We start from the raw sequence: 26,268 nt of genomic DNA on the forward strand, positions 1-26,268 counted from the left end.
AAAAACCTTTTTGGGTCCTAGGTGGCACCCCCTAGTTGAAGCACCAAGACATAAAAGGCCTTTGGCCTGAAGGTGACGGACTGAGGGCTAAAGTGGTTTAAATCTTTGCTCAAATATGTAAAATAAACCACCGGTGTCATAGCAGTGTGGGTTTGAATAAGCCTGTTGGATTGGATGAGATGAAGTGGGGAGCTGGCAGCCTGTATGTAATTAGCTCCTGAAAGAGGAAGCCCTGAGCCACCTCTACAGAGCAGTCTGAGGCCACAGGGGCATGCCCTCCAGCTGGTGAGGCCGCCCCCGCTCCCCCCGCCCTCCCTCCCCCGCCTGCTGACGGAAGTGCTGTCTCTATCCCGATAGGACAAGAATGACCCAGCAGATCGGCAAGTGGCCAAGAGGAGCTCCCAACTACCTCTTCCTCTTCTTAGCACGGGTGACAGTGGGGCATTTCCACTGAACTCTCTCCCTTCCTCCTCTGGACTAAGCGATGAAGGGACATGACAATAAGGAAATCATCGTTGCATAAACACGTAAGTATGCATTCCTCCTCATCAGACACAACCGCAAGGTAAAGAACCTGCATCCGGCATATGAGCTGGGTCCCGCATTCATTTTTAAAAAATAGGTTTTTATTGATTTTTTTTAAAGAGAGAGGAAGGGAGAGAGATAGAAATATCGATGAGAGAGAAATGCCGGCTGCGTCCTGCACACCTCCTACCAGAGATCGAGCCTGCAGCCCAGGCATGTGCCCTGACCGGGAATCGAACCGGTGACCTCTGGGTTCTTGGCTCGACACTCAACCACTGAGCCACGCCAGCCAGGCTGGGTCCCCTATTCTTAAAAGACATCCACTGAGAGAATTTATTCTAACAAAACATTTTGGTTTTTTAGTGTGTGTGTGGTTTTTTTTCACTTGGAGCTTTTTCATTTAAAGAAATCATCAGCTCTTTCTCTAGTTTTCTTTAACTAAGTACATGACAGGCAAGGCTTGCAGATTTTTCTTTGCCTACTTCCTCCTGAAATGTAAGTCTGCGGTTAATCAAGCTCTGTGAAAGTTTCTCCTTCAGACTGTGAGCTAGCTTTATGAATAATATCGCATTCTGCTGTTGGTGTATTTTTCTCTGCGGAGTGTCAGCAAATCAGAATAAAATATTAAGTAAATGAGGTATAAGAAATTTCCCCAGGGTCTCGATCCACCAAATGCCAAGGACTCACGAGCCTGCTGTCACCAGACGCATGCTTGCAACCAAAGCAGTGGCAGGGTAGGTGATGGGCTTGGTGCTTTCATCTCGGTGCCAGCCTTTGCGGCCCTCCGCCCAATAACAAAACAGCCTGCTCGACTTTGCCAGTGTTTCCACTTCCGTTTACATCACCATTCTCTGTGGCACCACTGACGGCACGGAAGTGGCACCTGTCCAGGAGGCGGTGCGGTGCCGGGGGTTGGGGATGGGCAGAGCAGGGGCAGGCTGACCTGCGTGGGCTGGATCTAGATCCAGCGACTTCGTAGCTGACTGGCGGGGGGCCAAACCCGACCCTCTGGAAACCCTATCCCTGATTTCATATTCCTCATGGAGACAGTAATACCTACCCTACAGGGTGGTTTAAAAGGTAACAACTAATAGCCATAAGATGTCAGGAACATGAAGGAGGCTCCCAATAAAAGAGAGCAATCATTATTAGAGCTGATGTTGTAAAAAGAGTTAATACACTTAAAGTGCTCAGGACAGCGTGCTCGGTAAGTGTTCGTTATTTATTAATGTGATCCGAGGGAACCGGGGGCCTTGTCAATTTGGGATCTTCAGGCCTCACTGGGGTGATGCTGTGTATTTGGCTAATATGCCCGATTAAGAAAAGGCAGAAGGTTTGGTATCTTCAGGAGGATTTTGATACGATTTAACAGGTTAAATTCCCCCTATGAAAGGGAAGTGAAATTGGATGATCTGCATCTGAGAAAGAGCAAGGACTGCGGGTTTGAGCACGGGGTGGAAGAAGGAAAGAACATACGTGGGAAGATGAACTGGGAAGCCACAGGGGGATTTCACATCTGCGTGGAAGTAGAGGCTGCAGGAAGAGAAGTGGACTGAGCAGAGAGTGTGGAGGATAGAATCAACTCGGCTCCCGGAGGATGAAGGGAAGGGAGGAGTCACAGATGATCCTGCAATCTCTGTCCTGGAGCAATTGGGTGGAGAGGGACTTCCCTGACTGAAAGGAGAAGCCAGGAGTAGATTGGATGCTGGCATCGTCACAGGGTTTATTCAATCAGCAGCAAAGAGACATTTCTCTATGCTTAGCTATTTTGTCATGTACGTTAAAACTACTCCATGATTTAACTAGCGCGCATCACCAAGAATAAGTCTATACATGGAAAATAACACAGCCTTTTTCCTGATACTAATATATAAGGTGACTGAGTCCATAGTTATGCAACTCTTAAAAAAATCATGACTAAGAAAATAGAATGCTGACGTATGATTCAAAGATGTGCAGTCATAGCTTAATTAAACTGGTAAACATCAGTCAGTGAAAGTAATTTTTATAGTTCTCCTTCATTTATTTAAATGTCTTTCAGAGACTCAACAATGAAATATAATAAGGAAAGGAAGGCAACAAGGAAGTAACCGGTAACATCTTTGTAAATAATTTGAAAAAATATTTTAAAAGCTGGTATTTTACCAGAAGAATTCAATAGTGATGCACAATAGATTTTAAAAATAAATGATGCAATTTGGGTCAGTCACTATATTTACAAAGGAAATATCCATCTGATAAAAGGCTGGCCAGAAGCCACATTCACAGTGCTATTTTCAGTAAAATTTTTAAAATCCCTTTTCAGAAATAGAAGTGATTCCCAACATTGAATTATCATCATCTGCTTCTGTGATCTTCCCTCACTGACTGAGCTCCTAAACGCACAGACCCTGTCTCACTCAACCTCAGGTTCTGGGTGCCAGCACTGTGCCTGGCATGTGGAGGCACTCGGTGAGGTTTTATCTAAGGAAGCAAGGAAGGAAAAGCAGCATGCACCAACACATTCAGCAGGTTCTGCCCCCCTGGACAAAGCAACTTCATTTCAGGAATGTAGCAATTAAAATTATTTAAAATTTGGGAACTTATTCTTTATACATGTACTATGAGTGAGTTACAGATAGCTTTGAATATAAAGAAAATTACTTTATCCATAATCCTACCATGCAAATACATGAAGGGTTGGCATTTTGGTTTTAGCAAAAAGTAATGTTACCACTGTTAGACTTAATTTCTAATGCCACTTACAAGCGTGCTTTTGGGGGGAAATATCATATTTTAAAAACTGACAGTGTTTTGGATAGTGCTTTCAAATATGACAAAGTGAGAAGAAAAACATAAGGCATGTTAAAGAGGAATTTTAAAAATGCAGATCATGAATGTGAAAGGGAAGGGAAGATTCTTTGCCAGACTCTGATTAGGAGAGAGATGATGCTCCTAGAATATTTCTGCTTTAGGATGAAGGGTTTTTTATTTGCATAGTTTATGCTAACTTGGATTGAGGAAAGGAAAATGTGTTGCAATTAATAAATAGCTAAGTCAACTAACTGGTAAAACCAAACATAAATAGACTATCTGAGAGCTACTGGCCTTCCATTTGGCAAAGCTATGCTCTTATAAATGGGGTAATTGGGTGAATTTTAGAGAACTGGACAATGAATAATATCCAGTCTTTAAAAAGGAGGAAATTCTGCCCTAACCGGTTTGGCTCAGTGGATAGACCGTCGGCCTGTGGACTGAAAAGGTCCCAGGTTCGATTCTGGTCAAGGGCATGTACCTTGGTTGCGGGCACAACCCCAGTAAGGGGTGTGCAGGAGGCAGCTGATTGATGTTTCTCTCTCATCGATGTTTCTACTCTCCTTCCCTTCTCCCTCCCTCTTCGGTAAAAAAGCCAAGATATATATATATATATATATATATATATATATATATATATATATATCTGTGTTTCTTTTTTTCTATCTCTTTTTTTTAAAAAGGAGAAAATTCTGTCACATACTACCACATGGATGAACCTTGAAAACAATGTGTTGCCCTGACTGGTTTGGCCCAGTGGATAGAGTGTTGGCCTGTGGACTGAAGGGTCCCAGGTTCGATTCCAGTCAAGGGCGTGTGCCTTGGTTGCGGGCACATCCCCCGTAGGGGGTGTGCAGGAGGCAGCTGATCGATGTTTCTAATTCTCCATCCCTCTCCCTTCCTCTCTATAAAAAAATCAATAAAATATATTTAAAAAAGAAACAATATGTAAAGTGGAATAAGCCAATCACAGAAAGACAAATACTGTATGATTTCCTTCTAGGTATCTAAAATAGGCAATTCATAGAAACAGCAAGTAGAATAGTGGTTGCCAAGGGCTGGGGAGAGGGACAAAGGAAGAGTCATTGTTTAATGGATAGAGTTTCAGATCTGCAAGATGAAAACGTTCTAGAGATGGTACAGAACAATGTGAATACACTTAACACTACTAAACATACACTTAAAAATGGTTAAGATGGTAATAAGGGGAGAGAGAGAACTGGAATTAGAAAACTAAGCCAGTGGTTTAGTCTTCTAATAAAATGTAGTAGTATTATTCAGAGGTGAGGGACATTGTTAAATAATTCAGGGCCAGATTCTCCCAGGGCATTAAATTCTTTGTGAAGGGGCTATAACCCTCCCCACCTCACCCCACCCCTTGAAACTCATGAACTGTGGCTCTGGGACTATGGGACTCAGGAGGCTGGTTTTTGATCCAAGCTCAGTTGTTCGCTTGGCTGTGTGATTTGAGTGGCCACTTGACATCCCTGGGCCTCAGCTTGGCCTAAGGATGATCTGTCACCCCTCTCACTTTTAGAACCTGTTTCTGCAGGGATAGGAGCATACCAGTCCCAAGTGGTACCCATCCAACAAGGTACTTCTCAGTGTTTACATTTTATGCATTGGTAACCATTTAAAGTATATTTTTACATTGCTAGATTAGTAATATAATTTAGTAATTATTTTATATTACTAATGCATGGGTGTAAGTATACTAATTCCTAGAAGAAATTGAACATTTATTAAATGTATCACACTCTACTTAGTACTTTGCATATTCAATGTCCATAGCTGGAATTGGACCAGAGAGTATTAAGTAACTTTTCCAGCCACACAGCTCATGGGTTGCAAATTGGGACTCTGAACTCAATTTTCTGCCTGCAAAGGTCATGCTCTGAACCCTAAGCTAAACTGGAGCAGAATATAGAATTTGCATGAAACATAAGAATTCTAAGAAAAGTTTGTAGAAAAGTTTAAGAGGTCTAACAGAATGGGGTCTTTTATAAATTCACTTCTTGAATTCCATCCATCCTGGTGAAATCACCAATTTGGCTCTTTAAAAAAAAAAATTATATATATATATATATATATATATATATATATATATATATATATTTATTGATTTCAGAGAGGGAGAGGGAAAGAGAGAGATAGAAACATCAATGATAAGAGAGAATCATTGATCGGCTGCCTCCTGCATGCCCCCTATTTGGGATCGAGCCCACAACTCGGGCATGTGCCCTTGACCGGAATCGAACCCAGGACCCTTCAGTCCGTAGGCCAATGCTCTATCCACTGAGCCAAACCAGCTAGGGCAATTTGGCTCTTCTTAACCCATAACCTCCCAAGTCCCAACACCTCTAGTCTTGCTGCTCAATACCACAAAAGTGTACATGCACTGACTTAGTTCAGAATGTAGTTCAGTTACTAAACTGAACTCGCTAGAAGTTTTAGTCCCGAGTGTCAAGATTCTTACCATACTATCAGAGAAGTCTCTGTGCTCCAATAGAAACAAATCATTCATATGTGCTTAAGAGTGCTAAAGGCAAATGCTTAGAAGAGAAAGAATCAAAAATATGTAAACTGTTTCAAGTCAGAAAAGCAAGTAAAACACATATTGTTTTGTGATTTGCTGAATTTGGTCCTTCATCTTAAGGTGGCCAGGCATAGAACACAAACACACACCAGGTGGCTGAACTAAGTTTATTTACAAAGTAAATATTTAGTGGTCTGATTTCTGGCCCGCTTGAAGCACTCTGTTCCAAGAACATAAGAAAATTAAGTGTTCCTTGAAATAGGAAATGTGGATAAAATGACAATGGCCCTTTTAAAGATAAGTTTAAATTGATCTGTGACTGGAACTATTAAAGGGTTATTAATATTAAAGGAACATTATTTTTGCCCTTGTGGTTAGAATATTTTTTTGCTATCTAATTAAAATATTTGGCTTTTCTGAGTTTGGTTTTAAATCAATTATGGCTTAAAATGAATTATAAATTTGTAATGGCTTAGTCACATGCATTAACAGAAACCAAAAGGTAAAACCCCAATCCTGAGTAAATGTAATCTCTGTCTACTCTGGTTTGGCACCCATGTGGCTGAAACAGATTAGAGAAAAATCAAACATCCATTAAATAAGGGCTCCCAGCTTTAAGTGGGTCTCCATGCTGCTCAGTAACTACAGCCTCTCCCACCTCCTAGTCGACTATTTCCTATCTTCTTCTTGTTCCTCAAACCTCTAACCCCACCTTCCCGAGGTTCTCTCTCAGCTGGTGACCTTGACCTTTTTGCCTATTTCACCGACAAAGACAAAACAGAAAACCCCCCACAAGCTCGCACCTCTGCACCTACCCGTACACCAGCACTATGCTCCTGTGCTGTCTCCCCCATTTTCTCTGCTTGAGCTGTCCTGGCTCCCATCCAAGGTGAACCCCACCAGTTGGGCACTGGATCCCACTCCTGTCACCAACTCAAGGACACTTCTCCAGCAATTTCCCTCTATTCCTCCTGCATGTCTGTTTCCCCTACTTACTGAATCATTCCCATAAGCATACAAACATGCTATTATTGTTCCCATCCTAAAAGAAAATAAAACCTTCTTAACCCCACTGCGCCCTCCAGCTGACTTCTCATTCTCTGCTTCTCTTCATAGTAAAACTCTTGGAGGGCATTATTATCTCCAATTCTCCCATCCTCTCTGAACCATTCTGATCAGCCTTTGTCCTCGTCACTCCACAAGGGCACCGAAGTCTCACAGGATGCAATGGTCAAACATCCTTCTTGACCTATCAACTCTCTCTGACACAGACAATCCCTCCTGTGCATCCTCCCTTGAAACCCCTTTTCCTCTGGCTTCTGGAACTTCACATTCTCCTAGTTTTCTTCCTGTTTCACTGACTCCTCCTTCTCCCTTCTGTCTTTTCTACAGCCCCCTGCTCACCTTCGTGACCTCCACCACCCGGAGGGCCCCGGGGCTCAATTCACGGAACTCCTTTCTGCTCTAGCTTCACCTTCTCCTTTGGTGACAGCATCCAAACCAAATTGATATCTCCAGCTTCTCCCCTCAGCTCCAGGCTTGTCTATCCAAATCTCCATTCAACATCTCGATCAGAATGTGCCCAAGGCATCTCGCATGCAACAAGCCCCAAACCTAACACTTGACCTCCACTCCCCGAACCTGTTTCTCCCAAATTTTCCCCATCTAAGTAAATGGCAACTTCATCCTTCCTGTTGTTCAGGCTCAAAACCCCAGAGCTTAGCTAGCCTTGTCTCCTCTCCTTTCCTCACACCCACCTCTTCTCCCAGGCAAAGCCTATCACCTCTACTTTCCACATATATCCAGAATCAGACCACTTTTCATTCTTATGAAGGATGTCACTCTTATGAAGGAAGGAAGAGAGAATAAAATATTTCAGAGAAATTTTGAATATCCGTACAGAATATTTCTGGTAGAGTAGACCAGAAGCCGATGACTGTATTGCTTCTAGAGCAGTGGTTCTCAACCTTCCTAATGCCCCAACCCTTTAATACAGTTCCTCCTGTTGTGGTGACCCCAATTTCATTGTTACAAATTGAACATAATTAAAGCATAGTGATTAATCACAAAAACAATATGTAATTATATATGTGTTTTCCGATGGTCTTAGGCGACCCCTGTGAAAGGGTTGTTCGACCCCCAAAGGGGTCGCGACCCACAGGTTGAGAACCGCTGTTCTAGAGGGGAAAAATGAGGGATTAGGGAACAAGAAAGGGAAGGGGGCGTACTTCTCATTCATACCCCTTGTACCTTTTGAAGTTTTGTGCCATGTGCATTAAAAGCCTTCTAAAACTAAGCAAAATAATTTAAGAATGACGTAATGGCAGTAGGCCCTGTCTGGCCTCCCACCGAGAGGGCAAGGAAGATGACACTGGTCAGAAGGGCTCCAAGTCCCTGCACTGCTCCGTGAAGCTTTCTGAGAGCCTCAGTTTCACCATCTGCAAAGGAAAGATAACAATTAGAGCTCGCCTCATTTTATGAAGGGGGATCTGCTATGAGATAGCACATTATAAGTAAGTGTAGAACATTATACATACACTAGAGGCCTGGTGCACGGATTCGTGCACATTGAAAGGAAATTAATTAGAAGGTGGCCGGCAGGGCAGGACTGGATGAGACGGGCTGGACATGCTCTGGAGCCAAGCTTCTCGGTCCTTCCCCAGCCGGCTGCACCTGGGGTGGCGCTGGGGCTCGAAGGGCGTCTGAGGAGTGAGCAGGGTCCCTCCGGCAGGCAGGGTCCCTGGGCCTGGCCTGCAGGGATCTGGCCGAAACTGGCTCTCCCATGTCTCCCAAGGGGTCCTGGAGTGCGAGAGGGCACTCTGCAAAGTTGTTGTCACTCGGCAGCTCCTGTGTTGAGCATCTGCCCCCTAGTGGTCAGTGTGCATCATACCTACTGGCCAGTTGGCAAGTCACTTTAGCCATATATATATATATATATATATATATATATATATATAAGTTTTCACCATCCCTTTAGGAAAAAGCCACGTTTGGTGGATAAGAAAGGAAGCCAGCACACTTGAGCTTTGGACATATGGAGCCAGAATACCAATAGTAGACTGTCTGCGTGTAGCGTAAGTTTAGTAGAACTGTCTGCGTGTAGCGTAAGTTCTTGGAAGTAGGAAAATGTAGAACATTATACATAGCATGGTCTTAAACAACTTTATTTTAAATTTAGCTTGTGTAATCAAGATGATCATTTGCATTATTCCAGCTCCTGCCTTCTCTGGCCTTGTGAATGATTATGCAAATCTTAGTCCTGCCCCCCTAGATTGTTCTCTTATTCTCACAATGTACAGACTACCTGGAATCTAAAGGCCTGGAAAGATTTGCAATTCACAGAAATGCTAGAATCAAATAATGGCAAAATTTCAAAGTTATGTAATAGAATGCTCTAAATTTTAAAATACTAAAGTTATCAGATGGGTTCTAGGTGAAGCCCTGCCTTGAGACACAATAATGATTGTATTAAAATTCATGAAAAAATGCAAAATAACTTGATTTATGGCTTTTGGCGAGAGGATAAAAACAATGTTTAATGTGTGGAATTCATTTTTAAGCCACACATTGAGCATCAGTGAAGTAAAATAAAATGACATTTCCCAAGAAAAGACAACTATGTTTGCTTTATAGGCCGGGATCCCTAAAGAGCATAGTATTAAAAGACAAACAAAGCATGTAGGGCATGCATTTCAGGACTGTTTTTGGAATCTGTTACTCTTGTTTGTTTGTTATTTTATGCCATTTCATGTACTAGTAATGGAGAAATGCTGCTTCCTGAAGTGTTTAAAACACCTATAGAAGGTTCACTACTTGCGGAAAAACTTTTTTAAGGGTTTATTTCCTCATTTTTTAAAAATACGTTTCTTCCTCTTTCATCTCGGTATTTGCAGAGGAGGTGATAATCCCCCTCATCCAAAGCATATCCTTTCAAAGAAAAAGAAAACAAAAGTTCCAAGCTGATCTACATCTAATCAATCAGAACACCACTTCCTGCCCCACCCCCACCCCCACCCTTCCAGTTACCACTTGGTTTCAAATGGAACAGGAGGAGGACTCAGAAAAGTGTTCTGAAGCTTTGGAGTGAGCTATTCTTCTACCCACAAGGCATTGGGAGGAGCACCACACAAAAGTACAGGATTATTACTATTAAAATTTAATTAGAAAAGGGAGTCATCTTCCTATCACTTCCCCATTTCTCTTCTCACTTCCCCTTGCTTTCCCCCCACCATCTTTCCCTCCTTGCCCACTCTAGTCATTTTTTCAGACCACACAAGCTAGGGTAATAAGACCAAAGGGTCTGAGTTGTGGAAAAAAAAAAAAAACAAGAAAAAAAACCACAACAACAAAGAGTCCTTAGAAGCTGCACCCAAACTACTGAGAAATATGAAATGAAAACAAGTTTAGAGTCAAATTCCAGGAAGATGCTGTATTTTGGGCTTACTAACCAATTTGTGTTTCATATTTACCAATGTCTAAAACTTCGGTCATTAGGCTTCCACTTCCTAATGCGAGAAAATAAATGCTGACTCCGGTCATTTGCCCCAGATGCCACCGGAAATGGCATCCTTTCCCCTGCGGCTCGTAGCAGCACCCAGAGGTGAACTTGTCTGCTTTGTAGCCCAGGCTCGGAGCTCTCTCTCCAACCCGGTACTCTGATGGACAGCCGAGAAAGGAGTCTCTAGGAAAGAGATCTAGAATCAACTGAGAGGTACTTTTTACCTTTGTCGGCATTCTCATTTCTCGGGTACTTTCTGTAGGAAGGAATCACCATCCGAGCCACTCCATCCCACCTCCACTTAACTGAACAGCCCTACAGAGACAACTGTTATTTCATAATAAGAAGGATTGATAGCAAACTAGTAAATCTCTAAAAATGTACAGTGAGAGGAAGCAGCAGGCTGTGAGCAGGAAAGGATGTGCAGCGTCTGGTGTACATGCTATCGTCTATGTTGTGGTTGACCACAAGGGCTTGGCATCAGTTTTGACTCCCAGCTCTGCTTTTGAGAAAATGGATGACCTTGGGCAGATGACTCAATCTGCCAAACTTCATTTCTGAGTGTGTAAAATGGAGGCGGGATAAGTACCAATTTCACAGGATTCTTAAGAGGAATAGATAGGTAAGCGGGTGAAACATGTAACATACTGCTGGAGTGGGTACTAAATAATTACCAAATAACAAGTTAAATTAGTGTTACTAAGTAATAAGTTAAATACCTCATTTACTGGCAATCTCCCTTAACTACTTAATCCCATCCCCCCAATAGTACTAAAGAGGCTCAGAAAAACCATAATTAACATTTGTAGAGGTACCATTTCCTTTGGTTTCCACAGTTCACCCTTCAGTAGGGCAGTGCTGAAGGGAAGAAACAGGACTTGGGAAAAGCCTAGTGTCTGAAGTTAGTTCCTTGCATTATTTCCCCAGCATAGACTCTTGTTCTGTCTGCTTCCGCACCTCCTGGACCTTGTCCCTCCTCCTGTTCCCAGTCCCAGGGCTTGAAACTGGGGACGTCCTCAGTCACGCTGCTAACACACACAGCAGTGGGAACCCACATCTTCCAGATCCTTCTTAGAAACAGTATGCGCAAGGAGCTAGGCAGACAGAGACTGGCTCTTAAAATCCCAATTTTAAACTCAAAAACTTAAAAAAAAAAAAAAAAAAGCCCTGGTCGGGTTGCTAAGTTGGTTGGAGTGTTGTCCCATGCACCCAGTGTTGCGGGTTCAATTCCAGGTCGGGGCACATTCCTAGGTTGTGAGTTCAATTCCTGGTCGAGGTGTGTACAGGAGGCAACCGACTGGCATCTCTCTCTCTCTCTCTCTCTTTCTCTCTCTCTCTCTCTTTTTCTGTGTGTTTCTAAACATATCAGATGAGGCTTAAAAAACAATAATAAAATAAATAAAAGAAAAAATTATTTCCCCATAGAAACACTATTACACTTAGTATTCAGATACTACATTGTTAATAGTAACAACAATAAAATATCCATTTTAAAAGCTCTTTTGTGTAATGTCCTTAGAGGAGCATAAGGATCATCTCTCTCATTTAGGGATGTAAACAGAGGTGACTTGAGCTGCAGAGGTGGCAGGAACCCCAGCCTGCTGACTCAGCCTAATGCTCACTGGTTAAATGGCCTTTGCGGCCATTCCTGGAGACAGAATTTTCAGAATCCAACCTGTACATCAGCTGAAAGCAACTGAGTCATTATTAGCTCCAACATCACTCTTCCTTTTCAACCATGGGACTCTTTATTTAACTGCTGATTAGAATCTATAGTAGTCAGCATAAGCATACAAATATGACTTTAGGGCAGTGACTGAGCTTCCCATTGGCGCATGAATAGAAAGAAATGAGCTGTCAGAGGGATAAAAATGGCCCTCAGCTGACTTCATACCTGCTCTGCTTTCTCAGGGAAAACAGTTAAAGCTGGGCACAAAACATTGCTTTGCTTTGTTTTGTTTCTCAACAGAGAATAAAAAGGAAAACAGCATGCAAATATTTTTTTCTAGATAAGACTATTTTTCCCCCCTCAAAATATCAACAAACATTTATAGCGAAGGTTAAAAGCTCAGGCTCTGGAGCCATATTTCCTCCTAAAGAAACAAAACCAAACCTTAAGCCTACCTACCTAATCAGAAGATTCACAGTCAGACTAGCCCTGCCTTTCACTAGCTGAACAACCTTGGGGTCTGTACATAACCTCTCCGGGCCTCAGTTTACTCATCCCTAACATGAAGACAGTAACAGCTCCCACCTCATCAGTTTGTGAGAATAAAATAGGCCTGGGTCAGAGTAAATGCTCAATGAATGAATGCTAACTACTCTGCATAAAACACCGAGCTGTGAGTGGCACAAGGATGGGTGAAACCCACGACTCAGAGGGGGGTAGAAAGGCAAATGAGCATTTAAAAATAGTACAAAACGGAACCACGTGCTAAACAGAGGCATCTGTCAGAGGACGAGAGATGTTTCTGTCTGGGAAGACAGGGAGGGCTCGCAGACAGAACTGCACTTTAAACTGGGTCTTAAAGAAAGAGCAGAAGTTCAGTCGAGGAGGGGGGACAGGGAACATTCAACGCTGAGTGGCAGAGCAGCATGAAGCGATGAGAAAAAGCCCAACTTATTCTGAAAAACATAAAATAAAAATACAACACTAACAATCACAGGTTCCACACCCCCCTGGCATTCTATGTCATTTGCAAAAGAACTTCATATGCCGAATGGATTATCATAAAAAGTCAGCTTGGTTTATTGAAGAACTTTGCTATACAAGGCAAGCAATAGGTAAGTTATTAAGTTGTAGTCTGATCATACATGTTCACTGACAGTAAAAATCAAGCTGAAAGGCTTGTTAACTTTATGGGAATAAATAAAGTTTGTGATGAAATGTCCTAAAAAAGGAAAAAGAAAAAAAGAAAAAGCCCTCTGAGAGTACACAGCTCTCTAATTCACCCACAGGCTTTGGGGCAGTGGTTCTCAACCTTCCTAATGCCGCGACCCTTTAATACAGTTCCTCATGTGGTGGTGACCCCCCAACCATAAAATTATTTTCGTTGCTACTTCATAACTGTAATTTTGCTACTGTTATGAATCGTAATGTAAATAGCTGATATGCAGGATGTATTTTCATTGTTACAAATTGAACATAATTAAAGCATAGTAATTAATCACAAAAACAATATGTAATTATATATGTGTTTTCTGATGGTCTTAGGCGACCCCTGTGAAAGGGTCGTTCGACCCCCAAAGGGGTCGGGACCCACAGGTTGGCGACCCACAGGTTGAGAACCGCTGCTTTGGGAAGATGCGCAGAAGGATCATAGCTTAGGTTAAAACACAAAGTTTACACATGCAACCCACTGAAGCTATGTTCGCCTGTCAATGAAAGTGAAGATAGGAAATTTGAAAACACATATAAAATAGAAATGCCATTTTAGAAAGTATTTCAATCAAACTAAGACCCTTTCTTAAGGATTAAGAGTAACTTGCAGAAAGTAAAAAAGTTAATCATAAAATCTAAGAGGTGAAATTGTTCGCTGTGCTCAGCTTCCCCCAAATACATCACACCATCCTCCTTCCTCAAGTGTATTTTCAAGAATTATGTCTTATTTTTTTATTGTCAAGAAATTGTTGCACTGCTCTCTATCCAGGCTATTATTCAATATCGTTTTGACGTTTTTGGAATAGTGGAAACAGCCACAGTCGTGAAAAATAAAAATGACTCCATTTCAGCAGTTCAGAAGCAGAATTCATTTCCACTAACTTATAGCCAATGTTTCAAGCATAAATTACACAGCAGCTCTCTGAAAATGCCGAGCAAGAAAATGCTGCCACCATTCCCACCGAGGACTGATACTTACCCTTAGGAAGAGCATTCAAAGATCACAAGAGAAATATCTTAGGAATTCAGCCACAGTTTGTTGGGACGATAAATGGGCGTCTAGAGCATTTAAAAGTGATAAGAGGCCCACACACACTGGCCTACTCCCGGCCCTCCCCCCCACCTCCTTGGAACTTTATTGCACTTACCTGGGTATGTCTGGAACTCAGGAGACATGTCCTGGCTAGCTAAATTTATTGAACACTTAAAAATGTGGCAGACCTCATGCTGGTGATTTTAGATCTGTTCATTTAACCCTCACCTCTTGAGAAATCCCTAGGGTGGTTCCCATTTTGTGGAGGAGGAATCTGAAGTGCTTAACCCGCCCAGGGGCCCAGCGGCTGGTGACTAGTGGAGCCGGATAGAAACCCCGGGGGCTGGCTGCAGGGCCCACCCCTCAGCCGCACTGCTTTATGGCCTCCAGTCGGAGCCATCTGCATACGAATGGTAATAGATAAGGGGACCACATATTTTGTTTGCATCTAAACTGGGATGTGGGGTGGAGGGGTGGGGGGACGGTATCTATTATGCTGGGGAAACTAGGCTAAACCAGAACCGTTTGGGGCCACCTGGGATGTGTGGCCACCTTATGGATGGGTGCCAGGAAAGTGGGTGAATTTACCGAGGGAAAGAATGCTGATGGAAAGAAGGAAGAAGTCGAACACTGGGCCTTGAGAAAGACCAACGTTTGGGGAATTGCTGGAGAAAGAGAAGTCACGGAGGATCCGGGAAAGTGGGCGAGGAGAGGAGGGTGGCAGACTCTCCAGCAGTTTTTCTGAGGGCCGTGATCGCCGGTGGTCCAGCCCCTGGAGCTGTGAATGCTGCGGATTCGACAAGGACCAAGAAATGGCCATTGAAAGGAGCAACAAGGAAATCAGTGGTGACTTACTGACAAACATCTCTTTGGTTTGATGGACTTGGAAGCCAAATTAAAGTAATAATAATAATAAAAAAAGAGCGAGTGGGAGGTGAGGACCCAGGAGGCAGCCAATGCAAACTACTCTTTTAAGTAAGCAGTGACCTTGAAGGGGAGGCCAAAGATAGGACTGTCCTGGAGGTGGAGTCCAAGAAGTTTCCTTTCTTGAAGAAAGATACTGGAATGTATCTAATGCTGCCGGCAGGAGCCAGGCTGAGGAGCCTGAAGGAGTGGAATGCATAACTACCCCCTCTCCAGGGACATCCGGGAGCAGTTCCCGAGGAGGTCTGAGGACGGCCACCTGAGCGAGGATTCCCGCTCCGTCTGAGGAGGTACCACTCTGCTTCTGCGGGAGGGAGGACGGTTGGGGGGAGGGAACAAAGCGAGGTGCTTGCTGTCTGTAGACTCGGGTTTCCTCTCTCGAGTCCCAGCCGGGAGCGGTTCCTGTGGCCGAGGTTTCACGGTGTTGAACCCACGGCAGGGCCTGTCCTTAGGCCCCCGATAGACATTGCCGTGACCTCTTTTCATCTTCACTATTTGTCAGTGAGGTTGGTGATAATACTCCTGTTTGATGCCAACGAAAACTGGCTCAGAACGTTGGGCAGCCAACCAAAGAGCACACAGCTGTTCAGGGCCAGAGTTCAAGCCTGACTCCAGTGTTTCCTGGAAGCGAAAGCCAGGGCATTGCCTATTCTCTAACATTTGTGTTACCGAGTCATAGGAAGGAAGTTAGCAAATGTAGTTTCATTAATGGTTTAGACCAGTGGTTCTCAACCTTCCTAATGCCGCGACCCTTTAATACAGTTCCTCATGTTGTGGTGACCCCCAATTTCATTGTTACAAATTGAATATAATTAAAGCATAGTGATTAATCACAAAAACAATATGTAATTATATATGTGTTTTCCGATGGTCTTAGGTGACCCCTGTGAAAGAGTCGTTCGACCCCCAAAGGGGTCGCGACCCACAGGTTGAGAACCGCTGGTTTAGACCATAATCTGGACGTTTGTCATAAGCCAGGGGTCCTCAAACTACGGCCCGCGGGTCACATGCAAATACAAATATTGTATTTGTTCCCGTTTTGTTTTTTAACTTCAAAATAAGATATGTGCAGTGTGCATAGGAATTTGTTCATAGTGTTTTTTTTAAACTATAGTCCGGCCCTCCAACGGTCTGAGGGACAGTGAACTGGCCCCCCGTTTAAAAAGTTTGAGGACCCCTGGTCATAAGCAGTACATGACCGATATCATGTTGTTTATGTGAATTGATTTGATTTTTTCATTTTAAGGAAGAAATCCTTTTGTTAGAAGTTTTTTTTAATGGGGCTATTTGATTCAAGAATGCATAGTTTTATCTTTTGTTTTTATAGAAGTTACTCGCATACGAGGTCTCATGAACCCACTTCATTCATAAAGGATGCCTCCTGCTTTTATTTCTATAGTCCATAGGACATTTTAAAGAATTATAGATTGATTTGAATGAGAGAGAAAGAGCAACAGTGAGTTGTTGTTTCACTTATTTATGCATTCATTGGTTGATTCTTATATGTGCCCTGACGGGGCCAGTCCTGCAGCCTTGGTGTATCAGGACGACACACTGAGCTACCTAGTCTAGGCGAAACTTTTGTATTAGACTATTACTGTGGGAACAATATATTGCCTTGAGGGTTTTTAGACTCTTAAAGTGTATACAATTCTTCTGTTGATTTTTTTTATTGCAAAAGGGTTAAAAGTTTAAAACTGTAGCCTGATAGGGGGATACAAATTGAATATGTCCATGATTCCTGCCTCTACAAGAAACACTGGTGGTTACATGGAGCCCAGTTTGAAGATCACTGCTGCAGTTTCAATTGTCCATTTATGTCATATATATCTGATATTTTAAATATATTTTTATTGATTTCAGAGAGGAAGGGAAAGGAAGTGATAGAAACATCAATGATGAGAGAATCATTGATTGGCTGCCTCCTGCATGCCCCCCACTGGGGATCGAGCCCGAAACCCAACCGGGAATTGAACCATGACCTCCTGGTTCATAGGTTGAACCTCAGCCACTGAGCCACACTGGCAGGGCTATATCTGAGATTTTAGATGTGCTTGAGGACCGACTCAACAGCCAACATAGAAATATGGGCCTTACGCTGGGGTAGGACTGGGTAACTTAGGGGTGGGGTAGAGGAACCATGATAGTTGTTGGAGGTGTGGGTCAGATTTGCAGAATGACAACTGTGGCAACCACAGATAGACACAGGTGTTCTCCAAATTTTTGCTGAATTACTTAATGGGCTGAAGAACTGAAACCTGTTTTAGAGATGAGGTTATTGAGGGTAGAGGATTGAAATCTGTCTTTCCAATGGCTTTTGGAAAGTTTTCCTGTTGCATTATTTAACATGGTATCTCTCAGTACTTTTATGTATTTTTAAAAATTTGCTCCTAAAACCACTTTTTAAAATAGTAGGCCTGAATTATTTCTCCCATTTTCAGGTTATACAGAGGAGTGAATATTAGCCTACTTGCCCCAAATCAACCCCCAACCCACAGGCCATTCATTAAGCTTTCCCAAAGAGCAGTTTGAATTGTTCGCTACTTTTTTCTTCTGAAAACTTTATATGTCTGTCACTGCATGGGTGTTAATCAAAGCACAAGGTGGGTGTCAGTTACACACGTCATCCTCAGGGGTGTTACGAAGGGTAAGTCTTATCTATGTCACACACACACACACACACACACAGGGAGGTGGCTACCTAAGTGGTCAAGTCTCACCCTTAATATGTCACTCTGAGAGTTCATCCTAAAATTACAAACTTATAAATAGAAAATTATTACTATTACAATATGACATGCAATTTAATGTTTGACAAGTTTAACTTCCACTTAGAAAGCTGAGCAAATGCCAAGACATAGCTAAGTTGTAGAGTTAAGTTAATGAAAAATAATTATTTTCTTATTTGTGTCTTCTATTCTGTACAATTTAAGGGAATCTTGGAGAGTTCAAAGTATTGATTTGATCACCAAAAATGCAGTTGGAAGGAAATGAACTATTTATATTCCCAGTATAATACTTCATTAAGATGGTTAGTCCTATGCAAGAAACCTCTAAACTAGTTACAAGTACTTCCTACAACTAACCAATTGAAACAACATCCTAATTGTTGGTGATTACCTCTGTGATTTAAGACTTCGCTGCAGGGTCTCTGAAGCTACTGCCCTATTAAATGTCACTCTTCCTGTAATAAAGATCAATAAGAAAAGAAAAAAATTAGCCTAATTTCTACAACACATTGATTAATGGGAAACAAATGCTATGTGTTTGGTTTGTAATAGTTATAAAGCAATAGTCAATAATTTACAAGCCATGGCGTATGAAGCAATTAAAAAATTAATTATCCCAGAAATCTAAGCAAGATACTTGAATGTAATTTATTACAGTAGCAGCCACTATTTTTTAAAAAATATATTTCTTTATTGATTTCAGAGAGGAAGGGAGAAAGAGAGAGAGAGATAGAAACAACAATGATGAGAGAGAATCATGGATCGGCTGCCTACTGCACGCCCCACACTGGGGACCGAGCCCGCAACCTAGGCATGCGCCCTTGGCCGGAACCGACCCCGGGACCCCTCAGTCCGCAGGCTGACACCCTATCCACTGAGCCAAGCCGGCTAGGGCTAGCAGCCACTATTAATGCATTTTTCTGTTAGAGCCTTATCCAAAAGCCAAATTTTACTTTGAAAACAGAAAATCATGGCACTACTGATAATTATGACTTGAGGAATTACCATGAAACTCTTCAAAAACTGGTTTTCATTCAAATTGGAATCCGAGATTGCCATGATCATCGATATACCTTCCCTCTCCCCCTTGACCTTTCCTACAGGCTTTGGTGCTTCGTTTGCGTGCATCAATTTTAGCTACTAGCCCCTTCTTTGACATTTTTACATGTCCATTTTCACACCACTCCTCTTGAGTGAAGAGACTGCATTTTTATACCTACTCCTTCCACCTAGCACAATATCTGGTTCTCAGTGATCCTTATTGAGTGAATGAATGAATGCATGAGGCATTCTTATCTATAACTAAGGTACCAAAACTAATTAGTGAGTTTAGCAAATTTGAAGCAAGAAGCCTGGGCTAAAAAGACCATTGATCTGTTTTCAAATCTCTTTTTTGTTTCAGTTTTATAAGTAGAGCTTTGAAAATGGAAGTAACCAACTGTTTTTAAGATGAGAGAGGATTTAGGTCTCCAAATTATTCTCTACTTCACCCCTTCCCCTCAGAGAGTCCCCCCTCCTTTTTTTGATTGGTTTTGTTTTTAATGTTTGGCTTCTTAGCTGAAAGGATTCTTCCCCACAACAGTGTTCCTGCGGGTGTCTGATTTGTTAATCCTGTTCCAGTTGTGACACTCTTATCAAGAATTTCATGAATTTCCTTTTAGTTTTTGGCTTCTAACTGGAATGCTTCTTCCCAGTCATTTCCCCTCCCCTTCTTTTCTACAGTCCTATCTGCATGTTCCACTGCAGAAAAACAATACATTCTTAGATGGGCATTTCTGCCTGATTTTTGGCTCTGAGCCCTTGGAGCAGCATCTGGGTGGGTTACGTTCCCTGCTCAGGATACAGAGCAGCCCAGGAGTCTGTAGAATTTTGCTAGGGTTATTCTAAAATCCAGATCTTTTCATTTTTGCATGTCTCTTGTTCGCAATTATAGTATGGGATGAGAAAAATATACATTTAAAAAATATATATATTTTTATTGATTCCAGAGAGGAAGGGAGAAGGAGAGAGTGCTAGAAACATCAGTGATGAAAGAAAATTATTGATCGGCTGTCTCCTGCATGCCCCACACTGGAGATCAAGCCCACAACCTGGGCATGTGCCCTGACCGGGATTGAACCGTGACCTCCTGGTTCATAGGTCGATGCTCAACCACTGAGCCACTCTGGCCTTATTTACACTCCCTACCCTACTTCCACCCTCACTCCCCTTGCCCTCCCCCAACACACACACAGCTAAGTACACATGGACGATCTCTCCTGAGCTGGCAGAGTAAATGGTTGCCTGCCTATGCATGGAGCCACATCAAAAGACCCTTCTCCTATCTCATCCCCCTGATGTGAGCCAAGCTTTAGCGTTCGGACTGACCTGCGGGGGGTTCTGATCAAAAGGAGGTCTCCTACTGAGACAGATTTAAGTCTTAGCTCCATCACATCACATCCATATCCTTCCCTATAAAAGGTTCCCTATAAAAGGTGAATACTAAGAGTTATCTTATAAATAGGATAACATTTGTAAAGTACTTAACATCCATTAATTTTGTTTTATGCATCTTCTCATTTGACCTTTACAGAACCCTGCTAGACATGCAGCAGAAAAACTATAATCCCCTTTTTACAGATGGTTAACCTGGTGTTCTGAAACTTTCTCAGTAATAATAGTAACTCTTATCGATGCTTACTACTTGTCAGGCATTGTTCTAAACACTACGTTTAATCCTCACATCAGATCTATGAAGTGGGTACTAAAAACTGGGAAAATTAAGGCAGAAAAGGGCTAAGTAACTTGCCTAAGGTTAGAGCCAGCAAATAGAAGAGTTGGGATTGAAACCTAGAGAGCTTGGCTTCAAAAACAGTGCTCTTCACCACTATACGATTTCCCACTGCTTTTTAAAGTAGTGGATTTGACTCACATCTGTGAGTCCAAGTAAGTCTAAGGCTCTTCACATCCTGAGAAAGAATCCATTAGACCAGGGGTGGGCAAACTTTTTGACTCGAGGGCCACAATGGGTTCTTAAACTGGACCGGAGGGCCGGAACAAAAGCATGGATGGAGTGTTTGTGTGAACTAATATAAATTCAAAGTAAACATCATTACATAAAATGGTACGGTCTTTTTTTTTTTTAGTTTTATTCATTTCAAACGGGCCGGATCCGGCCCGCGGGCCGTAGTTTGCCCACGGCTGCATTAGAGTCTAGCGGTTCTCAACCTGTGGGTCGCGACCCCTTTGGGGGTCGTCGAATGACCCTTTCACAGGGGTCGCCTAAGATCATCAGAAAACACATATATAACTACATATTGTTTTTGTGATTAATCACTATGCTTTAATTATGTTCAATTTGTAACAATGAAAATACATTACGATTCAGAACAGTAGCAAAATTACAGTTATGAAGTAGCAACGAAAATAATTTTATGGTTGGGGGTCACCACCACATGAGGAACTGTATTAAAGGGTCGCGGCACTAGGAAGGTTGAGAACCACTGCATTAGACCATACAAGCAAAACAGCACTGAAGGAGACAGACGAGGACCTAGTCACTAGGTTATCAGATCTGCCAACCTTGGGAAGAGAACTCTAATGGCTGGGGCTGATGTTCCATCCCCTAGGGGACTAGGCGCAGACTGTGACCAGAGTGCCAGTCCAAAGCTGGGTGGCTTGGGAGCCCTGTTCGCAAAGACCCCTGAAAGTTCACGGCACCCGTTCATGCTGTTTTCATGGCACTTAGCTCTCTCCTCTAAGTGTTACAGTTACCAATGAATATGTCTAATCAGCTCGAGAAGGACGGCACTAGCTCTCTCCTCTAAGTGTTACAGTTACCAATGAATATGTCTAATCAGCTCGAGAAGGACGGCACTAGCTCTCTCCTCTAAGTGTTACAGTTACGTGTGGTGCATTTAGTAGGAGCTTAATAATAAGTGAGTTGGATGAATAAGTGATTGTAAACAAATGAACATGCCTAAGCCCCCGAGGGATTTGGAGTTTGCTTTACGTTTTTTTGTTGCACCACAATAAGCCAAATCCTATTTTTAAGTGTTTTTTTGTTTGTTTGTGTGTTTGTTTGTTAGAAAACATTTGAATGGAGATTCTTTGGGGGAAATTAAGCCACTATTTTCAACTGTTGTCTTAGGGCAACTCTTATGTTCTCCCCATATTCGTGGTTTTATTTTTGTACTTGTACCCATTTAAAACCGCGAATAGTATAGCTTTTAAAAACCAAATGTGCCATTTAATAATAGCTATCCACCCACACCTATTAAAATGTTTGCTAATGCATAAAAGCCTACAAATACCGCCTACGGTGGGTTTTAACAGGTTCTGTGTGAGTGGGTGATGCACTGGGTTCCATCTCCCTCCCCACCTGAGAGTTGTTAGTATTATTGATCTGTGTTTCTACCTTTTATTCATTAGTAGATATGGTTGTAAATGGCAGCGTGAAATAAACTTCATCCAAAGTTCTGAAGATGAATTTCACAACTTTTAACATTTTATTCAACGTGCTGGGGAGGAAAAACTTCCTCTACCTCTGAGGTTGAATTTCCGGGGCCCTGTGATTAAGCTAACAAAAGACAGGTTAGCAGGAGAAAAGGCACACCGTTTTTATTCATATTTACGTGCACCAGAGTTCATAGAAAAGAAGTGAAACTCAAAGAAGCAGTTAAATTCAGGGGCTTATAGACCATTTTAACCAAGGAAAAAGGGCTTGGGCTTCAGGGGATGATGACTAGTGTGAGAAATGGCTCACCTGTCCACATTTCAGGTGATGGACTAGGAAACAGAAGCATGGCGAAGATGAGATTTTTAATAACACTCTCAAGAGCAGGCGCCCATTTTACAGGATCACATGTAGGGCAAGGACCATTGCCTATTTATTTGGACCCTCCTCCAGTTCCTCATTGGCTGAGGACTATTTGATCACCTATTTCCTAATAGGTCGCCTAGGGATTGCCGTCTCCCATTGGGTTATCTTAAAAAAATGGGCTGGGGCCTTCTCTAGTCGCCTCTGGGACTCGTGCTATCATCCTCTCTCCCCACCCCCACATCCTGTTTGCTCCGGGGAAATTGAGCAGCAGCCACCTGGCCACATGCTGTTCCTTTTCTATGAAGATAAATCGGGCATATTTCTGACACTAGGAAATATATGGAGAAACCACACCCGGCCTTCTTTCTTCGCTCTTCTCTCTGGGTGGGGGAGGGGCACCTTCCTCAAAGGGGAATTTATACACTGCTTTTAGGCAGATAAGGTGAGTGCAGCGAACTCTTCTTGTGTCTGTTGATTCTTGTTGCCTTCAGCTCAAAATCATCCTTATGACATACTGTCATGTTTGGGGGTGGCATATTCGCTCTTCAAATGGAAAGCAAAGAATATTGCAGCGGAAACATTCTTTCCAATGTTATCTCTTTTGTATAAGACCTATTGGCACATGTACTCTTATTTTCTGTTGCATTCCATTGAATTCTTTTAAAGTCACTAAAGTATGTTTTCAAAAGGGGAAGGCAATTCCTCTGTAATCCTATTATTTAAAATGTTTTGCATACTTTCTTTCAATGTTATCTATGCGTATCTGTTTCCTACAGTTTCAGTGATGTGGGGCACACGTGGTCTGTAAATTCCTCAACATATCACACACATTCTCCATGTTCTTGCTTACTCACACTCATTATTTAGCAGCTGCGGTTTGCTTATCCATTCTCCAGTTGTCAGACATCTGGGCTGCCTTCCCAGTGGCAGTTTGCACCTCCAGCAGGGGGGAGTGCGGGGCGAGTTGGCCCCTCCTGTCTAGGTGGAACCGGGTCCTTTAAACAGCCACAGGCAGTTCAGAGGTCAAGTCCCAAGCCTCAGCCAGGCCCAGCAGGGCTTCTGGCTCCAGGCTCCTTTCTTGCTCTCTCTCCCCACTCCCAGCCTTAAGGTGGTGGAGTCCCAGCCTTAAGGTGGTGGAGTTCCACCCTGTGGGTTTCCCAGGCCAAGACTTCATTCCTGGCCCCAGTCCTACCCACACAGAGGGCCTGCCCAAGGTGGGTTCCTCCCAGCTGCTCTCTCCTTCTGTCCTAGCTCTCTGCAGACCCACCCGCGTGCAAGAAAGGAGCTGGGCCCCGGGACCTGGGCATCATGGCCCAGCTGCAGTCCTCTGAAGTGCAGCAGCTGCTCCACAACAAGTTCGTCGTCATCCTGGGAGACTCCATCCAGAGGTCCGTGTACAAGGACCTGGTGCTCCTGCTGCAGAAGGATTGCCTGCTCACTTTCGACCAGCTCAAGGTCAAGGGGGAGCTGAGCTTCGAACAGGACAAGCTGGTGGAAGGAGGCAAGAAGGATATCATGACCAACAGCACCGACTACCGCGAGGTCCGCGAGTTCTGCACCGGCCACCACCTGGTGCGCTTCTACTTCCTCACACGCGTGTACAATGAGTATGTCCGGGCCGTGTTGGAAGAGCTGGGGTCCCACGAGCACACCCCGGACCTGGTCGTCATGAACTCCTGTCTCTGGGACATCTCCAGGTATGGGCCGGATTGCTTTAGCAGCTACCGGGCGAACCTGGACAACCTGTTCCGGCACCTGGGCCAGGTGCTGCCAAAGTCATGCCTCCTGGTGTGGAACACGGCCATGCCCCTGGGCAGGAAGGTCACTGGGGGCTTCCTCCCGGAAGAGCAGCCGGCCGTTTCCTCTGCCCGGATTAAAAAGGTGATCGAAGCCAACTTCTACAGCTATGTCGAGGCGAAGAACCACAATTTAGATGTGTTGGACTTGCATTTCCACTTCCGCCACGCGGAGATGCACCGGCACGGAGACGGGGTACATTGGAACCATCTCGCGCACCGACGCCTCTCCCAGCTGCTGCTGGCCCATGTGGCCGACGCTTGGGGTGTGGAGCTGCCTCACCGCCCACCAGTGGGCCAGTGGCTCAAGTGTGACCCTGCAAGGGGCAGATCTAAACAGAGACTTGAAAGGCAGTCCCAGAGCAGCAGAAACCTAAGGGCCTTACCCCCACCCGCATCGTTGCCTCCTCCCAGGCACAGCCCCCTGCTGCCACTCCCAGCTCCCCGCCCACCCCTGTCCCCACTCCTGCCCTCACCGCCTCTTCCCATTCCCTGTCACCCAGCCATGCACCCCCAGGTCTTGCTCTGTCCCCAAGATACCTATTTTTCCTCAGACCAACCTTTCCAGTCTGGTCAATTCTTCTTCAGCAATTTCCATTCTCCCCAGACAGGATTTGACTTAGGAAATGACTTTGTGTTTGACCCCCAGCCACCAAGTGCCCCCTTCCCCACACCCTATTTTCAGCAGCCGGCCCCTGTGGTTCATAGGGGTTTTCCCCGGAGTCTACCTCCTGGCCCTTATATGCCCTGGAGACAGCTGCCCAAAGTTTACAGGAGGCAAGCCCGAGGCTACACAGAGCCAAGGCCTCATTAGACTGACTTGTGCCTTTTTCCTCCTCACGGACATGGACTTGACAGATCATCTGACCGTTGCCTAAACTGACTGATCTTGTTAACAGAAGCCGTTGATCCACATTGGGCTTCTTTTGGTTCTTTGCTGTTACCAGTTGTTAGCTATGGCCCCTTCCTCCGTGCTCTGGGGGTGACCACGTGTTATTCCTGCCTCCCCACCCTCTGTTCTCTTTGTCTTTTTGTAAACACAAAATTGAAATTAAAAAGTTGTTTCACAAAAGTAGTTGTGGGTTTTGTGTGTGTCGATATGTAATGGTGCCTCTTCCTTCCATTAAACAATTAGCTTTGTAAGAGCAAAGGGGATATCTGCTGAATGAATGGTCATGGCATCTTAATAAACTGCTCAACGTGAATTTGCCTAAATAATCCTGATTGTTTCCATGAAATGGATTGGGTATAAATGAACTAACTTTTTGTGATCCTATTTTCCAGAGTTCTTAAAGAATCATTGTATTGTAGAACTGGGGAACTAAAGACATAAAATGTAACTACCATTTACAAACAAGGAAACTGAGGCCAGAAAGGTGAGTTAATTGTTCTAGATCACATAGGAAATCACTCCTCTACTGGCCTTTCCTAGTTTATACTGGTTTCCAGTATAAATTATATTAACGTTCAAACTACAGGACTGATTTATATCAAACCAAGAAGGAATGTTTACCAAACATGGTTCGTCTATGAAAATCAAGGCAGAAAACTCCCTATAGTTCTATAATCAGAAGTTTAGTAATTAGATGTGCAATGAACTATGTATGTAAACTAGAGTGAATGACATGTTTGTGACTATGATTTCTTGAATGGTCTTGAATTTTGGACTTGAAAAAATTAGAAAAATGTTCCTATCAATGACATTTTATATTAAATAAAAATAAGAGTTGGAAGGGACTGTTAAGTGGACAA

The 26,268-nt window shown here is 43.3% G+C and overlaps 1 protein-coding gene across 1 annotated transcript; it reads left to right on the forward strand.

Moving 5' to 3' along the window:
- Positions 1–402: 402 nt before the first annotated feature.
- On the forward strand, positions 403–25,545 carry PCED1B (PC-esterase domain containing 1B). Its single transcript, XM_023756369.1, has 2 exons — positions 403–527; positions 23,972–25,545. The coding sequence occupies exons 1-2, from the start codon at positions 495–497 to the stop codon at positions 25,328–25,330; spliced, it is 1,392 nt and encodes a 463-aa protein (XP_023612137.1). The 5' UTR covers positions 403–494; the 3' UTR covers positions 25,331–25,545.
- The last annotated feature ends 723 nt before the right edge of the window (positions 25,546–26,268 follow it).

This window comes from Myotis lucifugus, unplaced genomic scaffold (assembly GCF_000147115.1).
Source record: "Myotis lucifugus unplaced genomic scaffold, Myoluc2.0 scaffold_91, whole genome shotgun sequence".
NCBI classification, from domain to species: Eukaryota; Metazoa; Chordata; class Mammalia; order Chiroptera; family Vespertilionidae; genus Myotis; species Myotis lucifugus.